This window comes from Mustelus asterias, chromosome 25 (genome assembly GCF_964213995.1).
Source record: "Mustelus asterias chromosome 25, sMusAst1.hap1.1, whole genome shotgun sequence".
In the NCBI taxonomy this organism is placed as follows: domain Eukaryota; kingdom Metazoa; phylum Chordata; class Chondrichthyes; order Carcharhiniformes; family Triakidae; genus Mustelus; species Mustelus asterias.
In genome coordinates, this window is record NC_135825.1 from 54,865,495 (window position 1) to 54,885,185 (window position 19,691).

General features: G+C 45.4%; 1 protein-coding gene across 1 annotated transcript in view; it reads left to right on the forward strand.

The window, feature by feature from the left end:
* Window positions 1-1,561: 1,561 nt before the first annotated feature.
* Window positions 1,562-19,691, forward strand: part of LOC144479192 (signal peptide, CUB and EGF-like domain-containing protein 3) — a 399,824-nt gene continuing 381,694 nt past the window's right edge. Inside the window, exon 1 of the mRNA XM_078197827.1 lies at window positions 1,562-1,986. Within this exon, the coding sequence (XP_078053953.1) occupies window positions 1,887-1,986 (100 nt within the window). The 5' untranslated portion in view covers window positions 1,562-1,886. The remainder of the gene's footprint in view (window positions 1,987-19,691) is intronic.

The following is a 19,691-nucleotide window of genomic DNA, read 5'->3' on the forward strand; positions in this document are numbered from 1 at the left end:
TGCTGTAAATTGTCTGTCCCAACATAAAATTGCACAATGTACCAAAATTCCCTTAAGAACAGCAGCCTCTAGATTAGAAACTTCAATTCTTTTAGGTTTTCATTTTCCAGACAGATATCATATTGTTTAACAGCAGCGAGTTCCTACTTTAACGGACATTAATGCATTGGGAAGTGACAGGGAGATGATGTGTGTGTTTTAAATTAAAAGTGATTATAAATAATTCTTTCCAGAAGCATTTCACAATCTTTGAAACAAAATAAATACGCCACCTTCTTCAAAGATGTCCATTGTTTTTACTCACTGGGCTGGAGTGTGCGTGATAATAAATGCTGCTTTGGTGGGTGGGGGTGAAGGTTGCTACTCTGCCCACCTAGATATCTAGGTGGGGTGGCACGGTGGCACAGTGGTTAGCACTGCTGCCTCACAGCGCTAGGGACCCAGCTACAATTCCTGGCTTGGGTCACTGTCTGTGCGGAGTTTGCACATTCTCCCCGTGCCTGCGTGGGTTTCCTCCGGGTGCTCCGGCTTCCTCCCACAGTCTGAAAGACGTGCTGGTTAGGTGCTAAATTCTCCCTCAGTGTACCCGAACAGGCGCCGGAATATGGCGACTAGGGGATTTTCAGAGTAACTTCATTGCAGTGTTAATATGACTAATAAACTTTTAAAAGTTATCTCCCAGACAGGGAATCATGGGGGTCTGAATCCTTATTTCTGCCCAACTCCTCACCTATCCCGACTGTCACTGTGACATTATCATTGCGTGGGCTTTGACATTTTGCAGTTAAGGTGCTGGGGGGGAGAGAGAGAGAGAGAGAGGATAACAACATAGAGTTGTTGTCAAACGTGAATGTGAGGGATGGGGAGAAAGTGGCGCTAGCAGCGCGCAGTGTGGGAATCAAGAACTGGGCATGGAGTGAATCTGTGTGAATCGACTGCACGGTGTGGACACAATATAATCAGACTTATTTAAATACTTCAATACATGGACATGCTCACTAATTGGAGAGAGAGTCTCCCCGCAGGCTGACCCCATTTGAACTTTTTAAATAAAGAAATTGCCGGTGCATTTTTTGAGTTTTGAAGTGTCTGGTCGCTAGTTCAAGTTCCCACTTCCATGGCAGGGCTGGCTGTTTAATTGGAATTGTGTGCTGTTTGGGGAGAGAGAAAAAAGATACATTTCCCCCTAATAAAATAAAAGGGAACATTGAACTTGTGTTGCAATGTGAGGGTGTCTATCTGAGCAGCACTGTGTTATTTCACTCGCTGCTGGCGGCGCCACTCTCTGGGTCCATTCAGCCGCTTGCTGGATTTGTGCATTTTCTAATGGCTGGGCTCGCCCAGCGACATGATCCTGCCTTTATCGATCCATTGATTGCACATGGTCCTGTCCTGACCTCCTGATCCCACAGAAGCCGTTTCCATGGAGATTGGAAGTCCTCCTCCAGCCTTTTCTCTCTCTCTTCCCCCAGCAGGAATGTTTTTGGGATTGTAAATTCCTGCAGAGACTGGAAGCTGTGTCTCCCTCCTCCACCACCACCCCCTCCCACCCCTTTTCTTTCCCTCTTTCGGATTGAGTGTGAGATTGAGAGACTCTTCCCCATCTCTGATCCCCCCCTCTGTGTGTGTGTGTGTGTGTTCACCCACCCCCCCCGCTCCTCCTCACCTCCACTCCCTCCCTCCCATATCCCAGTGTTAAAGCAATGAGCAGGACAGAACACATCTTTCTAATCCCACAGAGGGCGATCTGACTGACTCGCAGGCTCCCACTCAGGCTCTTTCCATCTGTACTTTCAGGAGGGGAGAGGGAGGAGGGGAGGGGGAAAGTGGGGAGGGGAGAAAAATATCGAGCCTCATCCCCTTCTCAGACAGATCCATCTGAAAAAATGCGGAGCAGAATGGGGACTGTCCGTCTGTCCGGCTGCTACTGTTTGCTACTCATATTCCTGAACGCACTCAACACCGCTGGAAGCAAGGCTAACCAAGGTAAGGAAGCCTTAAGAGAGACTCTTCTTCTTCCTCCAACCCACACCTTCACTTTAAGTCTATATTTTCTCCTTCTGTGAATCTGTTCATCCTTTAGCCATGGAATGGAGGCAGGACTCTAGAGGGGTTTGATTGTGCCAGGGATTCGTCTATCTGTGCGTGAGAGACAGGGCATGTGTTTGAATAAGATCTTTAAAATTCTGCTGAAGGGAGAAAGAAATGCAAACTAGGCAGCATAATATTTTTTGCAATTTGGGTCCAGTTTAAAACCAGCTTGTGACTAACTTTTAAATGTTGGAGTGACCTGGATTCATGCTTCATTTAAATATCTGGGGGGGAAAGCTGACAATCTTTGAAGTATTTTAACTATGATCTCTTATCCTCTGTTCTCACGTAAAGCACTATCCTTCAAACATGACATGTCCAGGGGATCCTCTCTTTCTCATTCCAGTCTGGCAAAAGTTTGTCATCATTGTGCACATTTTTAAAAAGTTGTGGGGAAATATATCGCAGGTCTTTGTGGGTCCAGCAGTGAATTATGTCAGGGGTTTATTTCATGAATTCTGGTTGTCAATAATTGCTGTACATCTAGGACAAACTGGTTGCTCATAATAGCTACAATAGCAGATGGAAGAATCAGAAAAATATATGTGATATTTATATAGAGTGTCATTATTCGCTGTTGGGTGAATTCAACATTTGGTATTCTTCACACATTTACATAGGAGCAGAGAGATGCCAGTTAATTGATTTATAATTGGCTCATTGTCTTGCAAACTGTAAGTCAGTAGAAAATTAAATAATCAGCTGGCTTGTCAGAGATCCAGCCAGCACAGACATAGTACAATACTTGCGAACACACACTCAAATCTGGCTTTTCAGATCCTGTTTTACTTGCGTCTGCTGACATTGTAACAATAGCAAAACAAACACTGCAATGTGTTTTTAGTCTATAGTTTATTAGCTGGCCTTTTGACATATGTATTTGCTGAAAAATGTAATCTGAACAAGCTGGGACTTATTCAGTATGATGTTGACACATTACTGTGCAAAGTGCTGAGTGAACATTTAACCAAGAATTTGCACCACTTTGAGCATAGTTTAACAGAGCTAAATCTATAGTTGTTACATTAGATTGACTGGGTTTGATAGCTGGGCTGCGACTAGCCAACAAAGCATTGTAAAAAGCTGTGGCATGTTAAGTGAGTGCAGCACGTGAGATGTTTTTAGTTGTTTGAATAATTTCTAATAAATGCAATATAATTCACTCATAAATTAGTGAAAGGCTGCACTTTCAGTTAACTATTTTTCTTCTGTTCTGTTCTGAAGAGAGTTGTGCTGTTTCTTGGTGTGCTGGGATGATCTGGTACCTCACCCAAGCTGCCATTCTTCGTGTATAAACTTAACCGTTACATCTCAGCAACTATTTGACTGTGAGGGACTTCGTCGCCCCAACATTTACAGATGTGCAGCTTTCAACATTGAGTAGTGATTAGGAAGTGGTGTCCTGGCAGATTTTCCTCTTTCCCTAACCCAAAGGCACTGAGGCCAGTTCTGGTACTGCCGAGGTGGGATAAACCAGAAAGGCCCAAGATCAGAGATCGAACTTGGAATTTCCTGGTCTGTATGGATCACCCTGAGGTGTGTCTCCTCCTGAATTGTCACAAAAAGCTCATTTTTCTAACTGTACCAGTTTTTAATCAATTGTTTTGCCACGTGGTGAATGAAACATCCTTGCCGGTATATGTCATGTCATCTCCTTTCTTATTAAATAAACATTTAGTTCTCCAACAACAGAGTTTGCTGGAGGCAATCCTTTGTTAAACTCCTTCCAAAGATAAATTTAAAATCAGCGCTGTTAAAAATCTGACTTGACTTGTAATGTGACAATGGGGCTTTAACTAGCTGACATTTATTGATTGTAAGAATGGGATAAGTGAAGTACTAGAAGGAACACAAAGTGGTACCAGACATTGTGTACACTTGATAGAACAACTCAAGAATTAAATCTGTTAGGTTAAAAAAAAACAGTTCGATTGTTTTCCTGAGTATTTTACAACAACTGTTGGAAATTCACTGAAGTGAAATAATCTTGTCGCCTGTTTCAGAATATTACCCAGTTCAACCTTGAGTGCTGACGTTCTTGGTACAGAACAAAAGATGTTTCCCATTATAGACGCTCTGCATGTGTTAGCGAGACACCTCTCATTAAAGGAGTGGGTTGTAGGTCATCCACACTTACTTAATAAATGAGTGGGGGAGGCAGGGGTTGATGTATGGAGAATTCTGACAGTGAAATGTGTGTACTGGCTGCTTGAAATTAGTTGTGAATTTTTAACACTCTCCACGCCCTGTACGCTACAAAGCTGGCAATATCCTGAATGCTTAGGTTTCAAATAACCAGGTTTAACACATTGTCACCACTCATTAGTGAATTTTTTCTGCAAGAAATAATTAATGTAATTTCCCAGCTGCAAGCAGTGCCCCTTTTATAGAATTTGATGAATAGCAGTGAAGAGTTGAATTCCAGTGCCTGCCTTCTGTAGTTTTCATTGTGTTGCTTGTAAACACATGAAACAAATATGTTTTTACGTACAATATGAAGCTGTGGCATTTTAGCCACGAGGCGTTAACCCTTTGCATCATCTTAGCTTCGCAAAAGTCTTAAGATTGTCTGTATGCAATCTCTTTCATTTCTTGCAGCTCCTCCCAGGGATTTGCCAAAGGTAGAGGTTCATGAAGCGATTTGGTCTGTGAGCGATAACCATGCTGGGGACCTCATCTAAGAGAGCAATCTTTTACGTGTAAACTGGGGCTGCAGAATGTTGCCAGGTTATTGGCGATCGGGGTGGCGGAGTGTGCTGGTTGGGTCATTACAACTGAGATCTGCCCAATGCTTAAATCATAGAATCCCTACAGCGCAGAAGAAGCCATTCAGCCCATTGAGTCTGCACTGACTCCCTGACAGAGTATTTTACCCAGAACCTCTATCCCGCCCTATCCCTGTAACCCCATACATTTACCATGGCTAATCCATTGAATCTACAGATCTTTGGACACTAATGGACAATTTAGCCTGACCAATCATTGCACCTAACCTGCACATCTTTGGTTCAATAATGATTACTAAATAATGTTCAGAATCGGAAGCCCTGGATGACACTCACCTGCCTTCCCTCCCCACTTTCCTCTTTCATAACCTCATTGGTGCCAGCGATGGTGGTCTGGTGCCCCTAGACTCAGTAGTCATGGGGGATTGAGGCTGGGTCGTGCATGATTCTGTGCGATATTGGGTGGTGCATTTACACAAAGAGCCTTTGGGGCTCCCATTGGTGATATTGAATATGAAAACCGACAGAGCAAAGATTATCTAAACACAAACACACTTAGTGCTACTTCACTAAAGCAATGTGCAGCTCCCTTATCGCAATGGAAATGTCTCTGGTTGTCAGCGCTGTGGGAATCACCCTGTGGATATTATAGGGATGATGCAAGCAGCAGTTGGAATAACTGCAGCCATGTAATTCTAAGCTGCGATTTGTGACCTTGTTCATGGACAGTGCTACCTTATTGAGTGCCCCATCAGCCTTGTCAGTTGAATGATCTGAGCATGCAAAAGCTCTTTTGCTGAATTTCTGTCTGTGAACCTGTGGTAAAGTAATGTGAACCTTGTGCTATTGCTGTTGGCTATTGTGCCACTCATTGGCTACAGGCAAAAATAAACTCTTCCCCGCAGCAGTGTAACTGACCAGTGTAGACTCCACATGTATATATTAAAGGCTCCAATTGGCTCAGGCGGAGCAGTAACACTGACATAGACCTGTTGGGCTGAATGGCCTGAGTTTGTGTTGTATAATTCTACATCATGAAGCAATGGTTGGGGTGGTGGGCATTACTGACACACCAGAGTTTGTTATTCATCTTTTCAACCTATAACAATCTCAAATGTGTATAAAAGCACTTGCAGCCCATGGATCTCCTTGCCTGTGAGGTGGCATGGTGGCACAGTGGCTGGCACTGCTGCCTCACAGTGCTAGGGACCCGGGTTCGATTCCCGGCTTGGGTCACTGTCTGGGTGGAATTTGCATGTTCTCCCCGTGTCTGCGTGGGTTTCCTCCGGGTGCTCCAGAGACATTTCCTCCCACAGTCAGAAAGACGTACTGGTTAGGGTGCATTGGCCATGCTAAATTCTCCCTCAGTGTACCCGAACAGGCGCCAGAGTGTGGCGGCTAGGGGATTTTCACAGTAACTGCATTGCAGTGTTAATGTAAGCCTACTTGTGACACTAATAAATAAACTTAAAAAAAAACATTATATGTCATTGAGGAGGGCATGTCTGAGATGAGAATGAGACCAGTTAAATTAGGAAATGATACAGATGCTGCCAGACTAGCTGAGTTTTTCTGGCTTCCTCTGTTCTTGTCAAGAAATAATAGAAGTAGCTAAGGCAAACCTGTGAATGTGGCTAGAATGAGTTTGTGATCAGTTGACAACATTAAGTATTATGTAGAATAATTATGATTTGATTCGGGGCAATAATCCCACTGAAAGAGAGATTTGTGATGAATAATGATATTGGGGAAAAATGAGTTAATAAAGGATCACAGATGGGGATTGACAAAGAAACTTATTATTTGCTTCCTTCAAAAGGGATAAGCGACTGATGTCCAGTTTTTCCTTTTTGTTGCCTTTGTTTCCGAGAGTGGAAGTGCCATTATTCAAAGCCACAGTAAATCCTTTTGTGCGCTAACACGCAACCAAATTAGTGCTACTTATGTAGAGGTTTCTCCAAAATGATGCCCAGTGGGGCACAAATAGCAGGTTAAGGAGCATTTTCAATAATGTTTAAGAGGCTGAAATCCTCAAACAGCCGGTATCCCAAAGTTTATTGTGGAGTAAGTTTTTTTCTGGATTTCAGCATTGCATGTGTGTGGGTGTGAGTGCGTGCGTGTGTGTGTGCGAACAAGTGTGTGTGTGGGCGTGATAGCGTGTGGGCGTGATAGCGTGTGGGCATGATAGAGTGTGTGGGCGTGATAGCATGGGTGTGATAGTGTGTGGGCATGATAGCATGTGGGTGTGATAGCGTGTGGCGTGATAGCAGGTGGGCATGATAGTGTGGGTGTGATAGCGTGGGCATGAAAGCATGTGGACATGATAGCGTGTGGGTGTGTTATAGCGGGTGGGGCATGATAGCGTGTGGGCATGATAGCATGTGGGTGTGATAGCGTGTGGCGTGATAGCAGGTAGGCATGATAGTGTGGGTGTGATAGCGTGTGGCGTGATAGCAGGTGGGCATGATAGTGTGGGTGTGATAGCGTGGGCATGAAAGCATGTGGACATGATAGCGTGTGGGTGTGTTATAGCGGGTGGGGCATGATAGCGTGTGGTCATGATAGAGCGTGTGTGTGATAGAGTGTGCAGGCGTGCTAGCGTGTGCGTGATAGCATGTGCGTGATAGTGTGTGTGTATAGGCATGATAGAGTGTGTGTACCTGATAGAGGCTGGAATTTTCCAATTGTTCACGCTGGTGGGATTTTCCCATCCCGCTGCAGTGAATGGAGATTTGGCTGGGTGTCAAATTCTCCATCTTTGCTGCAGCAGGAGTGTGGCGTGAATGGGGGTTGGGGGGAGGGGGAGGGGGGGGGGGGGGCGTGGGCTAAGATCGTGCCCAGGCTATGTTTGTGTGTGTATTGATCATTCTCTACACCCCAGCTATGACTGTAACACTACACTCTGCACTCTCTGCTTTCCTTCTCTATGAACGGTATGCTTTGTCTGTACAGCGCGCAAGTAACAATACTTTTCACTGTATACTAATACATAATAATAATTAATAATATATGCTAATATACTAATACTTTAAAACAGAGATGAGGAATTTCTTCAGCCAGAGAGTGGTGAATCTGTGGAACTCTTTGCCGCAGAAGGCTGTGGAGGCCGGGTCATTGAGTGTCTTTAAGACAGAGATAGATAGGTTCTTGATTAATAAGGGGATCAGGGGTTATGGGGAAAAGGCAGGAGAATGGGGATGAGAAAAATATCAGCCATGATTGAATGACGGAGCAGACTCGATGGGCCGAGTGGCCTAGTTCTGCTCCTATGTTTTATGTGACAATAATAAATCAAATCAAGTCAAGTCAAATCAAATGTGTGTGTGTGTGTGTGTATGTGCAGGTGTGTGACTGTACGTGTGTGAGAGAGTGTGTCTATATGAATGTATATGTGTGTGCGTGGATGTGTGTGTTTGTGAGAACGTGTGTGTCTGTGTGCCTGGGTGCATGTGTATGTAAGAGAGAATGTGTGTCTGTGTGTGCGTGTGTGTGTCTGTGTGAGTGTATCTGTGTGTGCGTGTGTGTGTCTGTGTGAGTGTATCTGTGTGTGTGCGTGTGTGTCTGTGTGAGTGTATCTGTGTGTGCATGTGTGTGTCTGTGTGTATCTGTGTGTGCGTGTGTGTGTCTGTGTGTATCTGTGTGTGCGTGTGTGTGTCTGTGTGTATCTGTGTGTGCGTGTGTGTGTCTGTGTGTATCTGTGTGTGTGTGTGTGTTTGTGAGAGTGTGTGTCTGTGTGAGTGTATCTTTGTGTTTGTGAGTATGTGTGTGTTATTGAGAGTGTGTGTCTGTGAGTGTATACGTGTGCGTGTGTGTGTCTGTGAGTGTATCTTTGTGTGTGTGTGTGTTTGTGAGAGTGTATGTCTGTGTGCGTGTGTGTGTCTGTGAGTGTATCTTTGTGTGTGTGTGTGTTTGTGAGAGTGTATGTCTGCATGCGTGTATATGTGTGTGTCTGTGTGAGTGTATATGTGTGCGTGTGTGTGTCTGTGAGTGTATCTTTGTGTGTGTGTGTGTTTGTGAGAGTGTATGTCTGTGTGCGTGTATATGTGTGTGTCTGTGTGAGTGTATATGTGTGCGTGTGTGTGTCTGTGAGTGTATCTTTGTGTGTGTTTGTGAGAGAGCGTGTGTCTGTGTGAGTGTATATGTGTGTGTGTGTGTCTGTGAGTATCTTTGTGTGTGTGTGTTTATGTGAGAGTTGTGTCTGTGTGAGTGAATCTGTGTGTTTGTGAGTATGTGTATGTAATAATTATGGAGCTTTTGAGAAAGCTGTTCCACGATTTTGGACTGTCTAAAACCTCTCCAGTATGGCAACAATGCTGTTTAGATCAGCGCTGGAATTTGAAACATTCTTCAAGCTTAAAAGTTTTATTTTTTTTCTCGCTCCTGCTCTTTGGTTCCTCTGAGGATGAGATTCTCTCCCCTTCCCCTTTCCTGGTCCTCTTGTGTCATGCAACCTGGCTGCGATATGTGCAATAGGTTCCCAGCTAAAGGAGTTAATGCCCTGTTGATTAACGCCTTTTGACAAGAGGAGCTGGGTGAATATCTGGTTCGGAATGGGATTGAGGGTTAGAAAGATAAATAACAGACAGAGATAATTGAGTTCTGCGTGGAACCTGATGGCTGTTGAGCTGTGGGGACGATGGGAAATGTCATGGTAAAGGGAGGCAAATGGTCATGGATGAATAATGTTGTGCTAGGCAGCGCTGGCAAGTTTCACTAGGTTGACCTTTGGGAGGGGGCTGGGACAAGGCTGCACAATCTTCCCTCAGGAGATTAACCAGGTTGCACTGATGATTTACTAAAGTAAGCTCCACAAAAAAAAATACCCCAGCAAATGCTGGAAATCTGAAATGAGAACGGGGCAGTTAGTTAGCATCTGCAGCGAGGGAAAGGCAAGTTAAAAGTATCCTCAAAACCAAAATAAAAATCTTAATTTAGCAATTCGTACAGGCTCAGCAAAAGGGACCAGGAAGTAAAGGGCTGAATGGCCCTTCCTCCTGTAATTTCTTATGCCCAAGATGTCCTTCCCTGCCTGATGTGAGTTGGCTTTGAGATTTTCCAGCTTTTTCTCTTTTGGTTTCAGATTCCAGCATCCGCAGTAGTTTGCTTTTAATTTGGCTTTGATCTCAGTTCCACATTGGGACACAGTTAAGGTCGGAGGGTTGGGTTGGGAAAACTTGGATCATTCGATTTTACTTCATTTAATTCCAACTTTATTTCTGTTCCGTCCAATCTGGGTGTCAGTGGGGAATGACAAAAGATGAGGTCACTTTATTCCTGCCGGACCGACTGTATTGGTTGTCTGGCTTTGTCTAAGTGTGGAGCTGTCTTGCACACAGGTGCACATTGACCTGACTATTTGGTGCAGTTCGATTGCAATGAAGATATTAAAATCAAAACCTGAGTGTATTACAAAATGCTGACCCTTTTCTCGGTGGTATTAGTTGTCCAGTAGTCCATTAATACTAAAAAAATACGTTGTTACAATTTTTACTGAGCATTTTTGTGCATTTTCTGAAGCTGCAAAATGCAAAAACAAAGTTTGAATATTTTTGAAGAGATGGTACCCACTAAAATGATGACCCAGATCTTCCAGTCTCCCAGCGCACTGACCTCTGTGGGAATAATCCAGGGAGTTTGAACTTCTGAGAGACAATTCCTCAAGGCACTGTGTGAAAATCTCCCACTCTGTGTCCAAGTGGATTCAGGACAGTTCAGTGGGACTTCCCTGAATGTTAGACTAAGAGTGCTGTCTAACTCCTGGATAACTACAGAGCTGGCATGGGCGGCACGGTAGCACAGTGGTTAGCACTGCTGCTTCACAGCTCCAGGGACCTGGGTTCGATTCCCGGCTTGGATCACTGTCTGTGCAGAGTTTGCACATTCTCCTCATGTCTGCGTGGGTTTCCTCCGGGTGCTCCGGTTTCCTCCCACAGTCCAAAGATGTGCAGGTTAGGTTGATTGGCTATGCTAAAAATTGCCCTTAGTGTCCTGAGATGCATAGGTTAGAGGGATTAGTTGGGTAAATATGTAGGGATATGGGAGTAGGGCCTGGGTGGGATTGTGGTCGGTGCAGACTCGATGGGCCGAATGGCCTCTTTCTGTACTGTAGGGTTTCTATTTCTATTTCTGACCCCTAATCACTCACACTGCCCCCCCCCCCCGTCTCCCCCTCTCTCCCCTGATACCCCTGCTACTCCACATTTCGACCCGAGTAACTCCCAGCTCGACAAACAGTATGTGACATGATTCGATCTGACTCCAACTGACCCTGCTAAATCTCACCACCAGACTACCCCCCCCAACAACCAAACCTAATTACCCCCACCACTCCAACAATGCCCCCCCTGACCTGACTATACCCCCGACCCAACCCAACTACCCACTTACTACCCTACCTACCTGCCACCTCACCTAGCTCCACCCGACCCACTTGCCTTTTTCGCCACCTGCCACCCCATCCACATACCCACTTGTCTCACCCACCGACCCGCCCTACCCATTGATTCAGTCATTCCATTCACCTATTCATAAACATTTGTACTGGGTGTTTAAACTTTGCCTACAGCAGTTAGTGCTGTAACAAGGGGGCATGTTCTCCCCCAAAGCTCCTCTGCAGTGATGGAGTTCATGGTGTGGTTAAGACTCGCTTTCCAACCATTGTTTTGTAAATTGAGTTTGCGTCTTTATATGCCCTGTTTGTGAACTGAAATCCCACTCACCTGGCGAAGGGACAGCGCTCCGAAAGCTAGTGGCTTATGCTACCAAATAAACCCGTTGGACTTTAATTTTGTGTTGTGAGACTTCTCACTGTGATGAAGTTCTCCAATGGACCGCACACTCTGCACTTCTGGAGAAGCCGGGCTTGGAAGACCCGTCCAGAAACACGGAGCTGTGTCAGGGTGTTGAAAAGTATGGTCAGAACGGCAATCCAGCTGTGATTGGCATTTTGTCCACGATCTGGATTGATATGGCCGGTTGCGTGATGCTTGATCAAACTCCACACATCCTACCCTAATGTAATCAAACATTCTCCTGAAATTTAGCTGGCATTACGTCACCCCTCCAGATTCCTGTGCTGAAAAATCTTAAATAAATATACAAATCTGAATCTACTTTCCTCCCCATTCCAGTGATCTGTAGCAACCATCCGCCTCAGCACACATCCTGAGCTCCTTCATCTCTTCATCACGAGAGTGGCACGGTGGCACAGTGGTTAGCACAGCTGCCTCACAGCGCCAGGGACCTGGGTTCGATTCCCGGATTGGGTTACTGCCTGTGTGGAGTGTGCACATTTTCCCTGTGTCTGCCTGGGTTTCCTCCGGGTGCTCCAGTTTGCTCCCACAGTCCAAAGATGTGCAGGTTAGGTGGATTGGCCATGTTAAATTGCCCCTTAGCGTCCCAAAATGTGTAGTTTAGGGGGATTAGCGGGTAAATACTTGGGATTATAGGAAACAGGTCTGAGTAGGATTGCCCTTTGTGGGGTTACAAGGATAAAGCCTGGGTGGGTTTGCGGTTGGCGCAGACTCGATGGGCCGAATGGTCTCCTTCTGCACTGTAGGGATTCTATGATTCTATGATTCTTCGGTACCCTTGCTCATTCTGCTGGATCCCTGCCCCATCTCCCTGTCAAATGGAACTCTGCCTAACTCATTTTACCTTTTAGCCTTTCCACTTCTTTCAGAATCTCTTAGAAATCCAATTTTTTGATGAGTCAACGCCTCTTTCAGTATGTTCCCTCTTAGCTCAACCTCCTCCTTCTGCATACGTGTAAGTGCCTGAGATGCCTTGCTATGTGTAGGCTGCTATACAAATGTAAGCTGTTGTTTCTTGTCCTGCAATTTCCATTCTTCACTGTCTGACCGTGAAGGGACTAGTTTCAGCCAGAGGGCAACACGGTGGCACATTGGTTAGCACTGCTCCCTCACAGCGCCAGGAACCCAGGTTCAATTCCAGCCTCGGACCATTGTCTGTGTGGAGTCTGCATGTTCTCCCCATGTCTGAGTGGGTTTCCTCCGGGTGCTCCGGTTTCCTCCCCTAATCCAAAGGTGTGTGGGTTAGGTGGATTGGCCATGCTAAATTGACCCTCAGTGTCAGGGGAACTAGCTAGGGTAAATGCACGGGGTTATGGGGATAGGGCCTGGGTGGGATTGTGGTCGATGCAGACTCGATGGGCCGAATGGACTCCTTGTGCACTGTAGGATTCTATGATTGGCAGTGGCCCTAGCTGAGGGATCGGGGATCAGGCCTCACTCTATCAGTGCTGCTGTTGCAATCTCTCGTCATCTCCCTGATGGAGAAATGCATTGTGCAACACGGTTCGGAGCCATGGAGATTGTGACGGTTTGATTCTTGGCTTGCTTTAGGCATTAATCTCATTGGAGGTCTGAACATTCCTGCACCGGGGGTGAGGGTAGGCGGAGAGTCAGTCGCGGGTTCCTTTTCTTAATTGCTACACAGTCACCTGCTACAACTACAGGACATTTATTGGCCGGCTAAGGATGCAGTTTGTCATGACTCTAAACACTTGAATTCCTTGGTTTGACTCCAACTACCCTGAGCACTCTGAATATCCCACAATGTCCTCAAACCACCGAGACCCCAGTCTGAGCATGTACTGAACTTCCAGCTGATGTTTATGCATTGGAGTTCATTTTTTGTAAAAGGAATGCTGTTGCAAAAGTCCTAGAAAATGTGTTGCATTGTGTTCAGTTTTGAAATTCTTTCAGTTTCTCTGGTGGAGACAGTACACGGCTCAGGAAAGTCTGATGGCTTTGATTATTGTTTTTAAAAAACGTGGTAGTACATTGCGATGCAGTAGCATCAGGTTTGTGTTGAGAATGGCGAAGGATTATAATGGAATAGTTTGGGAGAAACTGTTACAGCTGGCAGGAGGCTCACTAATCAGAGGATAAAGACTGAAGATAATTGGCAAAGAACTGGAGGGGAGATGATAAGAATGATTTTTTAACAAAGCAAGTCTGGAATGCACTGCCTGGAAGGGTGCTGGGAGCAGATTCAAAATTAACTTTCAAAAGGAAATTGGATAAAGACTTGAAAAGGAATAAAAAATGGCTTTGTTGAAGGAGCAGGGGAGTGTGTCTAATTGAGTAGGTTTTTCAAAGGGACAGCACATGTAGAATGGGTAGAGTGGCCTCTTCCTGTGCTGCTGTATTCAATTAATCTCATAAACATTGCTGTTTTTTTAACGATTGTCAACTTTTCCAGTACTTTTGTGAAGTGAGTGGAGGGAATCACACTTTGATCATTTTCTCTTAAGTTACGATACGATTTGAGATTTTAAAATTGTAACGGGTTAAATATTTGTTTTTACTTCCTGGGCAATGATCTGATGCAATGCATTGTCCACTCTTCAGAGAACCCACCACTGATTGTCCACCCTTTATAAAACCGTCTGAATTTCATTCCTCTGAAACCCACGCTGCCAAGTTATTGCTCAGGCGATTGCGAAAAAAGAACTTCTGGATGTTTTTCCTGGTGTTGTTTCTTAATGATGTTACTTGAAGATTATAGCTGGTAGTATAATTTTGTGATAGTGCTATTATCTTTTGCCAGTTGTATTTTTTGGTGGTAGTCTTACTCTTTTGCTGATAGTGCTATTTTTTGTCAGTAGTGTTAATTTTTGCTGTTTGTATTATCTTTTGCAGGTAGTATTATTCTTGTGCTGGTAGTATTAATTTTTGCTGTTAGTGATATCTTTTCTTGATGAGTATTAATTTTTGCTGGTAGTATTTTTACCAGTAGTATTATTCTTTTGCTGGTAGTATTATTTGCTAGTAGTTTTATTTGCTGGTAGTTTTATTTGCTGGTAGTATTATTTGCTGGTAGTATTTTTTGGCTGGTTGTGTTCCTTTTACCAATAGTATTAATTGTTTGCCTTTAGTATTAATTTTTTGCCAGTTGTATTACTTTTTGCCTGTAGTATTATTTTGTTTTTGGTAGTATTATTTTAGCCAGTAGTATTTTGTTTATGCCAGTAGTATTATTTACTGCTGATAATATTATTTTTGCTGGGAGTATTAGTTGTTGCCTGCAGCATTATTTATTGTCAGTAGTATTATTTTTGCTGGTAGTATTTAGTTTGTTCGTCCAATTAAAAAAGCAACTAGCGAAAAAAACTAAAGGCAAAACAACACGTCCCTCCACGTCAGAATCTGTGGGAGACAAATGAGAAAGAACCAGCTTCTGGGAGCAGCAGCCTCTGCATTGCTGAGACCTTGGCGTGATGTTGGATAGGGAGGAATGCACTGCATTTTTCACCCTCTCCATCAGGTATGCCCATCTCTCCTTCCCCAATTTGCTACTGGGGAGTCACCCTTGTGATCTCCATGGAACCTTGCTCAATAACACTCACTATGTGGAGACTGGGCTCTCCTCCCCCTCCAGTCAGTGCTCTGACATCGTCAACACTTTTGCCCTGTAGAGACGTATAAAAGAGAAGAGGCCCTGGTGGCCTCTGCGACCAAGGCCAGCAGTTCTTTCACATGGGAAGGGACGTTTTTTACACAGAGGGTGGTGGGGGCCTGGAATGCGCTGCCAAGTAGGGTGGTGGAGGCAGGCACGCTGACATCGTTTAAGACTTACCTGGATAGTCACATGAGCAGCCTGGGAATGGAGGGATACAAACGATTGGTCTAGTTGGACCAAGGAGCGGCACAGGCTTGGAGGGCCGAAGGGCCTGTTTCCTGTGCTGTACTGTTCTTTGTTCTTTGTTCTTTGTACATTAGGTTGTGATGAACAAAGCATCGTAGCTGTGAGGGACAGCTCGGTGGATAGGATATTAGGATGTAGATAGGCTGGAAAATTGGGCGGGGATCCTGGATTCAGGATTCAATCCTGGACCGGGGAGCGGCGCGGGCTTGGAGGGCCGAAGGGCCTGTTCCTGTGCTGTATTGTTCTTTGTTCTTTGTTATGTCTCAGTGCTGGCAAGTCTAGAGCAGTGCTATGGCTCTGAGCCTTGCTCTGGATTCTGTAAGGGCCTTGCCTTCCAACCCTCTCATGTTTAGCAGCATCACGCACCCTCAGGTTCCTCAGCTGGAATGTCTGCTGGAATGTCTCTGGATAGCCAGAGTCCTGGCATTGCAGTCACTTTGCCAGAGTGAATAAAGTCATTGAACCTTTTCTGGCGTGGGACCCAGTGTCTCCTGATGGTCTCTGCAGCTTGGCTTGGGAGAATGCCTCCTTCTGAAAAGAAAACCTTCCCCCTCTCCCTCACTGCCTTCTGAAGGACATCAAGGTTGGCATTGGAGAATCAAGGCGCAACCCTGCTCTCAGTGCCAGCCCCATACCACTGTTTCTGAAACCCTTATTGTCCATACTTTTAGTTAGAAAGCAGTCGCAGTTAAGGCTGTTACTGTGTGTTTAAATAGGGCCTGCACTTCTTCAGCCACTAATGGCCACCCAACTGGCCCTCTGTCTGATTAGCTGCCTACTTGACCAGTCACAATGTGGAACTGAGATCAAAGTCAAATTACATCAGGCAGAGAAGGACATCTTGTGCATAAGATCAGTCATGATCTCATTGAATGGTGTAGCAGGCTCGATGGGTTGAATGGCCTACTTCTGCTCCTACTTATGGTCTTAAGTCTTTACTACCCTGCCATCAAGGAGTGTTGGAAGGGTTCACAGGCTGGTAATCAATCTGTTTGGCAGTGTTATGAGCACACCTTCCATGGCTTTTGACCCAGAGATATGGATGCTCCCACTGCACCACAACACCTCCTCTGCTTTTGTACCATATGTCTCTATTTAGAAAGCCCAGGACCTTGCTTGATTTGAACCACTTTCTCAACCTCATTTGCCACCTTTAATGGTTTGTCCACTACTCCCCCCCCCCCCCCCCCCCCCGCCAACCACCAGGTCTCTTGGTTTCTGCATTCAGAATCGTATTCTGGTTCATAATCGCTTCTCTTCATTCTTCCTTCCAAAACATATCACTTCACACTTCTCTACATATCTGCCCCAAATCACCAGCCTTTGTCTCTGTCCTCATGAAGCCTGTCACTATCCTCCTCAGAATTCACTTCCATGTTTTGAGACATCTTGTAAATTTTGTAAGAACTGCCCCTGTGCCCATGTCTGAGCCGCTGATACGCACCAAGGAAAGCAATGAACCCTGGGGAATCCCACTGTACAACCTTCCTCCAGTCTGAAAAACAATGCTCCACCCCCTAATCTCTGCTTCCTGTCATTCAGACAGCTTTGTATTCATGCTGTCACTGCCCCTTTGATTTCAACTTTACTGGCAAATCTATTTTGGTAGCTCTTTTAGGTCTCTTTTAGGTCCAAATCCATTTTGGAAGTCCATATCCACTACATCAACCTCATAACCCTTGTCAACCTTGTTATGACTTCAACGAGGTCCATGAGGTTGGCCTCTTGGAGTATGAGATCCCTGATTGAGGTATTAATTGCCTGTCTAATCAGGAAGCTTCATCTGTTTTTAAAAATGGGAGTGTCATGTCTTCTGACACGGAGTGGAATGGGTTTGTAAATAAAGGGAGTCTAGTGGAGGGACTCCGGCCTCTCAGGAGTTTTTTCAAAGCCTTTCTGTTATCTCCTCAAAAAACACAATCAAGTTAGTTACTTTGGTGGGGGGGGGGTCCTCCCTTTAACATAAGAACTAGGAGCAGGAGTAGGCCATCTGGCTCCTCGAGCCTGCTCCGCCATTCAGTAAGATCATGGCTGGTCTTTTCATGGACTCAGCTCCACTTACCCGCCCGCTCACCGTAACCCTTAATTCCTTTACTGTTCAAAAATTTATCTATCTTTGCCTTAAAAACATTCAATGAGGTAGCCTCAACTGGACAGGGAATTCCACAGATTCACAACCCTTTGGGTGAAGAAGTTTCCCCTCAACTCAGTCCTAAATCTGCTCCCCCTTATTTTGAGGCTATGCCCCCTAGTTCTAGTTTCAGCTGCCAGTGTTTCTATCTTATCTATTCCCTACATAATCGTATATGTTTCTATAAGATCTCCCCCTCATTCTTCTAAGGTCTGTTGACCTCTGCAAACATTAGCACTGAGGTTTTCTGGCGTGCATCAGCAAACACGGGGAAAACTCCACACTCTGCAAGTTTGGACGTATTTTCCTTTCACATTTGTGCTGTGAGACTGACTTCTCCTTTCTCCGCGTCCTGCTACATAACGGTAAGAAAACTAACAAGTCAGGAATTTCCTGCTGTGAGAGTTAGGTAGTAATTTCACATCCACGTTTTGCTGACATTTACAAACTATGCGAGCTTTCTTTTTGCGGTTTGTGTTGTCATCGGGATTGTTCAGCTAAATGACTCCCTTGCTGCTCCCCGCCAACCTATCTATTATCCTGCACTGATGATACTGGTGTGGAGATCCCGTGTGTTCTGCTCCTCCACTGGAGTTCCACTGAGAGTTGAATTCTAGGGTTTTTCATGTACTTTTCAGTAAATGATCCATAATTTTAGCTGAGGAAGTACTTGCGTCAGACTTGTAATTATGGCAAAAGAACATCAAGTTTGGCAATCCATGATGTAATCACTGGGATAGCTGCTACAAATGACATCCAACAGCATAACATGGAGTCTTAACTCCTCCGAGAAGTGAATGTCTTTTCTTATTATACATTTCAGACTTATTTTGTTTGATTATTGTTTGTTTGTTTATTTATCAGTGTCACAAATAGGCTGACATTAACACTGCAATGAAGTTACTGTGAAAATCCCCCAGTCACCACACTCTGGCGCCTGTTCCGGTACACTGAGGGAGAATTTAGCATGGCCAGTGCACCCTAACCAGCACATCTTTGGACTGTGGGAGGAAACCAGAGCACCCGGAGGAAACCCACGCAGACATGGGGAGAACGTGCAAACTCCACACAGACACGGGCGGCACGGTAGCACAGTGGTTAGCACTGCTGCTTCACAGCTCCAGGGTCCCGGGTTCGATTCCCGGCTCGGGGCACTGTCTGTGTAGAGTTTGCACATTCTCCTCGTGTCTGCGTGGGTTTCCTCCGGGTGCTCCGGTTTCCTCCCACAGTCCAAAGATGTGCGGGTTAGGTTGATTGGCCAGGTTAAAAAAAAAAATTGCCCCTTAGAGTCCTGGGATGCGTAGGTTAGAGGGATTAGCGGGTAAATATGTGGGGGTAGAGCCTGGGTGGGATTGTGGTCGGTGCAGACTCGATGGGCCGAATGGCCTCCTTCTGTACTGTAGGGATTCTATGATTCTATGACAGTGACCCAAGCCGGGATTCGAACCCAGGCCCCTGGTGCTGTGAGGCAGCAGTGCCAACCACTGTGCCACCATGCGGCCCATCATTCATCATATCTGTACCTCATGAGTGGTGGCAAACACTTGGCCTCTGGAGCATTGTAACCAATGTGTTTTTTTGTTTCGTAGTGTCACAAGTAGGGTTGCATTGACACTGCAATGAAGTTACTGTGAAAATCCCCCTAGTCGCCACACTCCAACACCTGTTCGGGTACACAGAGAGAATTTAGTATGGCCAATGCATATTTTGTGCTATTTGATACACTAAAATGTCCCTTCATAAAATCCCTATAGTGCAGAAGGAGGCCATTCAGCCCATCGAGTTGGCACTGACCTTCCAACAGAGTATCCAACCCAGGCCCTATCCCCTTAACCCTACACATTTTACCCTGCTAATCCCCTAACCTACACATTTTGGGACACCGAGGGAGAGTTTAGCACGGCCAATGCACCTAACCAGCATGTCTTTGGACTGTGGAAGGGAACCGGAGCACCCGGAGGAAACCCACGCAGACACGGGGCGAATGTACGGACTCCGCACAGACAGTGACCCAAGCCGGGAGTCGAACCCGGGTCTCTGGCGCTGTGAGGCAGCAACGCTAACCACCGTGC